At 53.5% G+C, this 9,942-nt stretch overlaps 1 protein-coding gene across 1 annotated transcript in view; it reads right to left on the minus strand.

The window, feature by feature from the left end:
- Nucleotides 1–2,051: 2,051 nt before the first annotated feature.
- TK2 (thymidine kinase 2, mitochondrial) overlaps nt 2,052–9,942 on the minus strand; it is a 22,202-nt gene continuing 14,311 nt past the window's right edge. Inside the window, exons 6-9 of the mRNA XM_014547865.1 lie at nt 8,456–8,544; nt 7,516–7,595; nt 4,833–4,913; nt 2,052–3,719 (exon numbers count right to left, since the gene is read on the minus strand). Of these exons, the coding sequence (XP_014403351.1) occupies nt 3,621–3,719; nt 4,833–4,913; nt 7,516–7,595; nt 8,456–8,544 (349 nt within the window). The 3' untranslated portion in view covers nt 2,052–3,620. The remainder of the gene's footprint in view (nt 3,720–4,832; nt 4,914–7,515; nt 7,596–8,455; nt 8,545–9,942) is intronic.

Raw genomic sequence — 9,942 nt, forward strand, 5'->3', positions numbered from 1 at the left:
GCTTTTGTCACATGAATTTTTTAATTTTAATTTACTCAAATGTATTCATCTTTTATTGCCCCTGGATTTTGACTCTCAGGTAGACAGCTTTCCCTACACCAAGGTTTTAAAAAAGATTTCATGCCCTAACCGGTTTGGCTCAGTGGACAGAGCGTCGGTCTACGGACTGAAGGGTCCCAGGTTTGATTCCAGTCAAGGGCATGTACCTTGGTTGCGGGCACATCCCCAGTAGGGGGTGTGCAAGAGGCAGCTGATTGATGTCTCTCTCTCATCAATGTTTCTGACTCTCTATCCCTTTCCCTTCCTCTCTCTGTAAAAGAAATAAAATATATATTTTTTAAAATAAATAAATAAGAATTCATCTGCGTTTCCTGCTAGTGCTTGTATGGTTTTAATGTTTACACTCAGATCCCTCACCAGGGGTTCTTAGGAACAGTGTGAGGTACGGATCTATTTCTGACTTTTTCCAAATGGTTACCAGTCATCTCAGCTATTTATTAAAAAGTCCATCTCCAACCCAGTGATCTGAGATGGCACCTTCATCGGATGCTGTTTCCACGTGTACTTGGGTCCATCTCGGGCTCTCTACTCTATTCCTGGTCCGTTTGTCTCTTCCTACACCAGGACCACATGGCTTTAATTGCAGAGGTTTTACAGTATGTTTGAATGTGTGGTAAGGCTAGTCCTCCATCATCGTTTTTCTTTCTCAGTGGTTTCCTGGTTATTTCTACAGGTTTGTGGGTTTTTTTTACATGAACTTTGGTCAAATGTGACTAACTTCATAAAATAGCCTATGAGGTTTCTAGTGGGATTGCATTGAATGTGTAAATTAACTTAGGGAAACTGGCATCTTTATCATGCTGAGTCCTGCCACCCCAGAATGGACTGTTCAAGTCCTACACGGTGCCTTTAACATTGTTCTTGTATAGTTTTGCACATTTCTTGCTAAATTTATTCCAAAGTATTTAATCTTCTTGTAAACATTGTGCATGGGATTTTCACTACCCTCCTAACCTCTGTGGACTGTTTGTATGTTAATTTTGTGCCCTGCTCCTTCACTGAAATCCTATTGTTTGTGTGGGTTTTGTCATTCATCCTTTGGGACAGATCACTGTATTGGAGTGAGGCTGCTGGTGCCCTCCTGCCGCCCTGTGGGTTTTCCGGAGGGTATGTCAGGGTGAAAGTAGCTATGCTGAGCTAATGTTTCAGGAGTGGATGGCCCGTGTCTGTCGTGTTCACCAGTGTGGGCCTGGCACCCAGCACAGAGCCTGGCACAGGGTCGATGCCTGGGAAGGGCTGTCGGAAGGCAGGGAGAGACCAGAGGCCTGCTTACAGATCACCCGGGGACTCTGGGGTGAGCAAATGGCTGGCAAGGACACTGAGATAATACTTCCCTCGTAGCCCTGATGGAGAAGCAAGTTTTAAAAACGAAAACGCAGGATCTCCCCCGCCCTGGCTTGGAGCAGCCCACCAACAGCTTCCCCCTCCAGGAACTTTGCCAGTGAACGTACAAGAAAGTCTCTCAAGTGGAGAGAGGTGGTTCGGATGGGGGAGGAGCAGGAAGTACCCGCTATGTTCATCCCCCAGGTAACCCATCCCTTCCTATCTGTGCAGCCCCTCCCTGTGAGGGAAACACAGAGCCCAGTTCCAGGGGAGGGAAACACAGGACCGCAACAGGGGTGACCTGCCCAAGGCCCTGCAGTCAGTAACTAGGGAAACTGGGGTCCTAGCCCATGTTCTGAACCCAAATCCCAAGCCCCACCCACAGAGCTAAATGGATCCCAAAGGGTAAGACTCATTTAAAACTTAGCAACTGGTCACTTCTTGTTTTTCTGGGCACTTCCAGAGATGAGCCTGGAGGGGACACAATCCCCCCATCCCCGGCTACAGACAAATCTAGGCTGTGCCTGAGGGGGCAGGGGGGTGGGAGGCCGGCTGGGCCCAGGGAGAAGGTCTGCCCAGACCGAGACACAGACTGGAAAACCATCAGCTTGGGGTGTGAGGAGCCCCACAGCTGTGCTGCTGGCATAGGAAGCGCTCCAGAACAAACATCAGCTTTTAGGTGCAGGATTTATTGGCTGCTGCAAAGCGAGATTTAAAAAAAAAAAAAAATCACATTTCCCCCAGAACAGATGCTCAGACTGAGCCGTGGGAAAAACAGTGGCCCGATCACATACAAATTCTCAGAGATGGCCCCGCATGTGAAGGGTCCTGGTAGCAGGGGCTCCGCCTCCTCCAGGTTCCCAGTCAATCATTTGGGTTGCTGCCCCTCCTCCCGCCCACACAGCCCAAGAAGCAGTCCAGACAGGAAGGGCTAAAGCCAGCGTGCTTGCCCCCTTCGCCTCCCTCTGGGACTGGGAGCACCTGCCACCTATTTGGTGCCGGGTGCCACACCCACAGAGGCCGGAACAAGGCCTCCCAACCTTCATTTCCACCAACCACTTCTCAGGGAGGGAGGGGTCCAGGCCTGCCTCCCCCGAGTTCACAACGGCCCCTCCCTGTGTTTGCAACCGCTGCTCTAGAGGCCTCTGCTCTCCTCCACCCTCCAGCGCTCCAAGTGCTCTGCCTGCAAGCCCGGCTTTCCCACCCAGACTGTCCCGGAGAACGTGCTTCCTTCCTCTTGCTCCCACGTGACTCAAGGGACAGCTGTGCCTCAATGCACTGTTACAGCTGAGCGAAGCTAAGATCTTTTCTGAACCAATAAAGATGGTTCATGCTTTATGGTTGAAGGTGTCCCCTTGGATCGGAAGGCTTAAGGCCCCTTGCATCTCTCCTCCCCACGACCCCCTCTCCCGGGAACAAACTCTCAGTCGCACATAAGGCCACTATGGGGTAAGGGAGCCTCGGAAGCCAGGGCTGGAGGCCCCTTGACTGCTCGGTGCTGGGCAGACCAGCCAGGGGCCACAGGCCACTTCCCTGAGAGGGAACGGCAGCAAGACCTTCATCAGCAGGAGACCAACCACCATTCAGAGCCAACGAAGAATCCTCCCACGGATGGAAGCCCAGGTTGCCCAGGTGTAAATGCCACAGTGGCCTGTGCTGAGAAACCAATGAACGCTGGCCTTGGGCCAAACACGGCATAATTTTGTGAATGTCTAGAAATGCTGTTGTCCTGAGAGCTGCTGAAATCATAAAAAAACGATGACCTTTGCCCCAGGCACTGCTGGCTCTCCCCACGCAGATGTGGGGCTCTCAGGACAGGCGGCCTGGGGCAGGGATACATTTTTGGAATTGCCAGAAGGCTGGATGATGCCGACTCCCTGGCTGTGTGACCTTGGGGAGTCCCTTAGCCTCTCTGAGCTTCAACTCAGGGATGTAAGACCACTCTCACCCTCCTGTGTGGCCTGAGGGGTGAGACCAGGGGCCCAGCATGATGTCAGCCAGCCCTTCCTCAGGGCTTCATTAGAGGGGCCCAGCAAGGCTGCACACACTGAAAGGCATGACAAACCCAGTGGCCCCGCGCGTCACTTACCCCCTAGGGCCAGAAACCAGGAGAAAGACACCAGCAAAGGAGAAAGACCATTGGGAAAGCAAAGCCCTCCCAAGAGGAGATTTTCCACATCGCTCCCAAGGGCTCACTTGGCAGCAGCGGGCATTTTTCTGGCAGGATCTTTCCTGTCCTATGGACCATGTGTCCGATTCCCTGGAGTTAATATCCGGTCCCGGTTTTGTTCAAAGAGTTCAAACATTTTCTGCATGTCGTGGTCAGCCTCAATCACCTGGAAATTAAACACACAGTCACAGCCTGCACTCGGCTTCAGCACCCTCCTCCCTTCAAAGATGAAGAGAGAGCTGGAGGCAGGAGGAGGCAGCGAGAGGCAGGTTAAAGCCAAACCTCGCCCGTTCTAGGTCCATCTAAATTCTCGGCTCTATTTTCACTTAAGAATCCGCTACAGTTGTCCCTGCAGCGAGCTCATAAATGAGGTTCTTCTCATCATTTTATACCGTCTAATTTTCTACAATGAGGGGAAAATTGTACTGCATTTTTAAAACCCACTATAGTAATATCTCACTTCCCAGGAACCTCACTGCCTGGAAGAGCGACGAGTGGAAGTGTCTGAGCAGCCCAAACAGATGTCCCCAAGGCCAGGCGCAACGTCTGTGCACGGCCCTCCCGCAGGTCCATGCTGCACACGCATTCCTTTCCTCGCAGTCTTAGGTGGCCAGTGCTGCCTGCAGAGATGCAGCAGCAGCAAATCACAAACAAGGGGATGGAGAAGCAAGGAATCACGGATGGGGCAGACACAGCAATAGAGTTAGAAACGGCGAGTGTCGGCAGGAGAAAGGGGGGTTCCCGTAAAAAGCAAGCACAGGAGCTCCGAGATATTAGTAACCTGGGCAAACAGTGCTGCACCTCAGCACCTGCTCAAGGCATCACTGTGCGCCCACCCAGAACAGCACATGAGGGTCCCTCGGATGCCCCGAGTCACTGAGGAAAGGTGCAGCGAGGCTCCGAGCCTGCCATCCACTGGAGAAGGGACTGTTGCATCAGAAAGACCACCATCCCAGACGGTTAAGGCCAAAACCCGGGGCTAGAGGCTTTAGCCATTAGAACATTCCTTCGCTGATGATGCTGGGTAAGTGAGATGCTGCTGTGGCCACGGTGTAATGACACTGAGTCAAATCACCTTCTCTCGGGTCTGTCCAAGTCACTGAGACTCGTCCAGAACGGGGACTGGGAGAGGGAAAGCCACCCTTCCACCCTCCCTGCTTCCTTCCTCCACATTCCCGAGCGCTGCAGGACTCGGCCCCTCCCCAGACTGCAGTGTGGCCGACATTCCCGGGCCACTCTTCCTTCTACAAAAGTCTCCTGCCCTATCAGGTGGACTTACCAGAACAGGGGCCACTATAGGGAAAAGGTCCCCTTTGGTGAGCCATTCCTCGTAGAGGTGGTGAATAGCATCCAGGTATTCCTGCCGGGAAACACACACACAGGCTGCTGAAGCACGAGGGAGCGAGCACGCCTCTCCCACCCAGGGTCTCGGGCAGGTAGGGTGGGTGTCACTGACCATGGGCAGTGGCTTGGACAGGGAAGCCCACGAAAACCAACCTGGCTCAGGCGGACAGTGAAAGTGCAGCTGCTCACTCCGACGGCCAGCCCAGCCCAGGCCTCCGGTGCACGCAGCTGGGCTTTCCACATACCCTCCCAGCGGGATTCTCTCATTACTGCCTTTTTTTTTTTTAACAGCGGAGCCACCAGTTCCTTTGGGGGAGGGGGGTCCATGGCCCAGCATCCCAGCCCTGGGCAGCCTGAACCTTTCCCTCCCACCAAGAGGAACGTGACCCTCACTGGCCTAGGAGCCCCACTCCCACAGCCCAAACCTACGGATATTCTAGACCAGGGATGGGGAACCTTTTTTCTGCCAAGGGCCACTTGGATATTTATAACATCATTTGTGGGCCATACATAATTATAACTTAAAAATCAGCCTGCTCTATTTGGTCAAACATTGAATTAACTCGCCCCTAATGCCTTGGCAGGGCCAGACCAAATGATTTCTCGGGCCTTATCCCGGCCGGACGTTCCCCGCCCCTGGCCTAAACCGTGATGAGGCCCTGAAGGGCTTGGGGCTGGGACTGCACACGTGGTGTCCTGCACTGGAAACATCACCCGGGCAGCAGGGTGGAGGCTGGATTTCAGAGGCAGATGTGGGGAGTGGGGGGCCAGGGCAAGGAGAGCAGTTAAACAATCCCAACCAGAGTCAATGTGGCCTTGAGCCGGACCCCCGAGGCTGAAGCAGTTAAGCAGCCACGAGTGAGTGTCGCCTCCGAACCGGGCACAGCACTATGCAATGGGGATGCAGCCGTGAGCAAGAGGGCTGCTTCCAGAACGGATCTAGAGGGCACGGAGGCAAGCTGCCTTCAAGAGGCGGCCAGCCAAGCCCTGGTGATGCCTGGGCAGGGACGGGGGAGGGTGCCCACCGCTGAGTCGGGGACACAGGAAGTGAAGCAGATCTGGACGCGGGGTCTCCAGCCACAGAGGAAGTCAGAGCTCCCCCTCTGAGACGCTCGGTTCCTGTTTCCCTCTCTGTGACAGCAGCACAGGATCTCCCGGAGGGCGGGGCCAGGCTGGGGTGCTGGTGGCTCCCAGTTCATCTCTCACCAGGTGAAAGGGCTCTTACCAGTGGGATGACCTTCTCCTCGTCCCTGCATCTCATCTTTAACCTCTGATAGCAGGTCTCGGGAGTGGTCCGGAGATACACTGCGATTGAAAAAACACATGTGGCTCTAACGACTGTTCACGGCTTGGAAGTGAAAGCCAAGGCGAAGGGGAAGAAGGCAGTGGGCGAGGCCTGGAGAGAAACACCTGCCGGCATCTCGGAGCAGGAGACACGGCCAAGGTCGGCTCACAGCTCCACCACCGACCAGCTGTGTGACCTGACAGGCCCCCTGACCACATCCCGACTCTCATTCCCTTTCAATGTCATGAGCCCCACTGGGTCACTGTGAGGCTCAATAAGGCTCCAGACATAGAGCTTAGCACAGGGCCCAGCCCCTGGTGGGTCTCAGTTAATATCTAGGTCAGAGGTGACACGCGAACGCATTTTTTTGGTTGATTTTTCTTTGTTAAATGGCATTTAAATATATAAAATAAATATCAAAAATATAGGGTCCATGGCCCAGCATCCCAGCCCTGGGCAGCCTGAACCTTTCCCTCCCACCAAGAGGAACGTGACCCTCACTGGCCTAGGAGCCCCACTCCCACAGCCCAAACCTACGGATATTCTAGACCAGGGATGGGGAACCTTTTTTCTGCCAAGGGCCACTTGGATATTTATAACATCATTTGTGGGCCATACATAATTATAACTTAAAAATCAGCCTGCTCTATTTGGTCAAACATTGAATTAACTCGCCCCTAATGCCTTGGCAGGGCCAGACCAAATGATTTCTCGGGCCTTATCCCGGCCGGACGTTCCCCGCCCCTGGCCTAAACCGTGATGAGGCCCTGAAGGGCTTGGGGCTGGGACTGCACACGTGGTGTCCTGCACTGGAAACATCACCCGGGCAGCAGGGTGGAGGCTGGATTTCAGAGGCAGATGTGGGGAGTGGGGGGCCAGGGCAAGGAGAGCAGTTAAACAATCCCAACCAGAGTCAATGGGGCCTTGAGCCGGACCCCCGAGGCTGAAGCAGTTAAGCAGCCACGAGTGAGTGTCGCCTCCGAGCCGGGCACAGCACTATGCAATGGGGATGCAGCCGTGAGCAAGAGGGCTGCTTCCAGAACGGATCTAGAGGGCACGGAGGCAAGCTGCCTTCAAGAGGCGGCCAGCCAAGCCCTGGTGATGCCTGGGCAGGGACGGGGGAGGGTGCCGACCGCTGAGTCGGGGACACAGGAAGTGAAGCAGATCTGGACGCGGGGTCTCCAGCCACAGAGGAAGTCAGAGCTCCCCCTCTGAGACGCTCGGTTCCTGTTTCCCTCTCTGTGACAGCAGCACAGGATCTCCCGGAGGGTGGGGCCAGGCTGGGGTGCTGGTGGCTCCCAGTTCATCTCTCACCAGGTGAAAGGGCTCTTACCAGTGGGATGACCTTCTCCTCGTCCCTGCATCTCATCTTTAACCTCTGATAGCAGGTCTCGGGAGTGGTCCGGAGATACACTGCGATTGAAAAAACACATGTGGCTCTAACGACTGTTCACGGCTTGGAAGTGAAAGCCAAGGCGAAGGGGAAGAAGGCAGTGGGCGAGGCCTGGAGAGAAACACCTGCCGGCATCTCGGAGCAGGAGACACGGCCAAGGTCGGCTCACAGCTCCACCACCGACCAGCTGTGTGACCTGACAGGCCCCCTGACCACATCCCGACTCTCATTCCCTTTCAATGTCATGAGCCCCACTGGGTCACTGTGAGGCTCAATAAGGCTCCAGACATAGAGCTTAGCACAGGGCCCAGCCCCTGGTGGGTCTCAGTTCATGTCTAGGTCAGAGGTGACACACGAACGCATTTTGTTGGTTGATTTTTCTTTGTTAAATGGCATTTAAATATATAAAATAAATATCAAAAATATAAATCTTTTTTATACTATGGTTGCAAATATCAAAAAAATTCTATATGTGACAGGGCACCAGAGTTACGTTAGGGTTTTTCAAAATGCTGACACGCCGAGCTCAAAAGGTTCGCCATCACTGGTCTAGGTTTTTCATCTCCTCCCTCCCTTACAAACTAAAAAAAAAAACAACACGCCAAATCACAGTGGACCCACCAAGTCACAGGGAGAACAGCCTGAGGAACAAAGGCCAGGTGCTTCTCCAGGAGGGACCAGGAGCCCCCGCCCCCCCCTCCCCCGCTTCCATCTGCCCTTGGGCACAAGGCTGAACTGTGGCAAAAGAAGCACCACAGTAAGGGCCCCGCCCCCGCCCCCCGCTCTGCTGGCTGTTGGAAACCTGGACAAGCTCATCCTCATGGGGGCCCAGGGGAGGGAGGCCCAGGAGGGAAGTCAGGACAGGCCTGGGCCGTCTCACCTATCAAATCCACGGACACATCGATGTTCTTCACGATCCAGTCATACCATTCCGACAAAACCACGTAGTCCACTTCGGGCATCTTCCCGCTGCAATGAGGCGTGAGGGCTCTGCTTACTCACAGGGGAGCTTCTGGGAGGTGCCATTCCCCAAAAGTAACTGCAATGGCCTTGGTTGAAGGGCACTGCCAAGGGCACCCCAGTGTGACCCACACGGCAGTGGGCGCGTGGTGATGACAAGGACCTTCACACCTCCGGCCTCCGCCGCCCGGCGACGGGCTATGGGGTAAGGCAGCACGAGTCGTGGCACTGCCCAATGAAAACCCATTTCGAGTTCAAACTCCAAACAGAGAAAGGGGCTCTGAATCCTGTCCTCTGAGAACAGGGGCAGCGCTCGGGTGGTGGCACGACAAACCAACTTCACCTCTAGAAATTCATTCTGTGGGACTAATCCCGGATGTCCACATAGCACTGTTTAAAATAATGAAAAACTAAACCTTGGGCCTGGTGGGCATGGCTCAGTGGTTGAGCACTGACCTATGAACCCGGAGGTCACAGTTCAGTTCCCTGTCAGGGCACATGCCCAGGTTGCAGGCTTGATCCCCAGGGTGGAGGCGTACGGGAGGCAGCCAATCGATGATTCTCTCTCATCGTGGATGTTTCTATCTCTACCTCTCCCTTCCTCTCACTGAAATTAATAAAAACATATTTTTTTTAAAAAAATAAACCTTGATACTTCTATAGAAGAGGAAACCATGCAGTAATTGAAAGATGATGCTGTAAAATAATATTCAATGACATTCAGATGCTCATAATTCAATGAAGACAGCAGGATACAAAACTGTGCATGATTTGAATAAAGTTTGTCATAGAAGCAAAAAAACACAAAAACTGTGCATGACCCAACCAAATGTTTTAAAGTATTCGTCCACACAGTTTGAAAAAAGACTGAAAAGAGAAACACCAAAATGTTAAAAGTGCTTTTCTCTGACCTGGGGGATTCTGTGAGACTTTACTTTTTTCTTTATACTTTGCTGTATTTCCCAAAATTTAAAAACAGATTCATTCTCAAATCAAGAGTGGGGGTCAGGGAGACTGTACGTACTTAAAGTGTAAACTGGAAAAGAAAGGAAGGAAGGGAAGAAGAGGGGAAGGAAGGAGGATCCGAGGTGAGGAGAGAGACCTGGCGTCCGCCCGCCCGGCTCCTGCGGATTTCCTCGCCCGGAGGACACAAACAGGAAAGACGAGAAGGGCCGCAGCTGGAGAAACAGACCTCAACAGCTGGGTGACCCTCCAAGGCCCAGGGGAGGAATTCCCCCTTTTAACATCCATCTCCGACCCACTCAGAACTGGGCTTGGTGAGGGCAACCGCAAGGAGAGTGGAGGGCCCGAGCGGTATGCAGGGGGGCAGCCAAAGAGATGTCAGCCAGTGGGTGCTGTTTTGTGGTTTTCCTCCTGGGAACTCTGCCTGCTCCTCCCACTCCCCCA

This window comes from Myotis brandtii, unplaced genomic scaffold (genome assembly GCF_000412655.1).
Source record: "Myotis brandtii unplaced genomic scaffold, ASM41265v1 scaffold486, whole genome shotgun sequence".
Classification (NCBI taxonomy): Eukaryota; Metazoa; Chordata; class Mammalia; order Chiroptera; family Vespertilionidae; genus Myotis; species Myotis brandtii.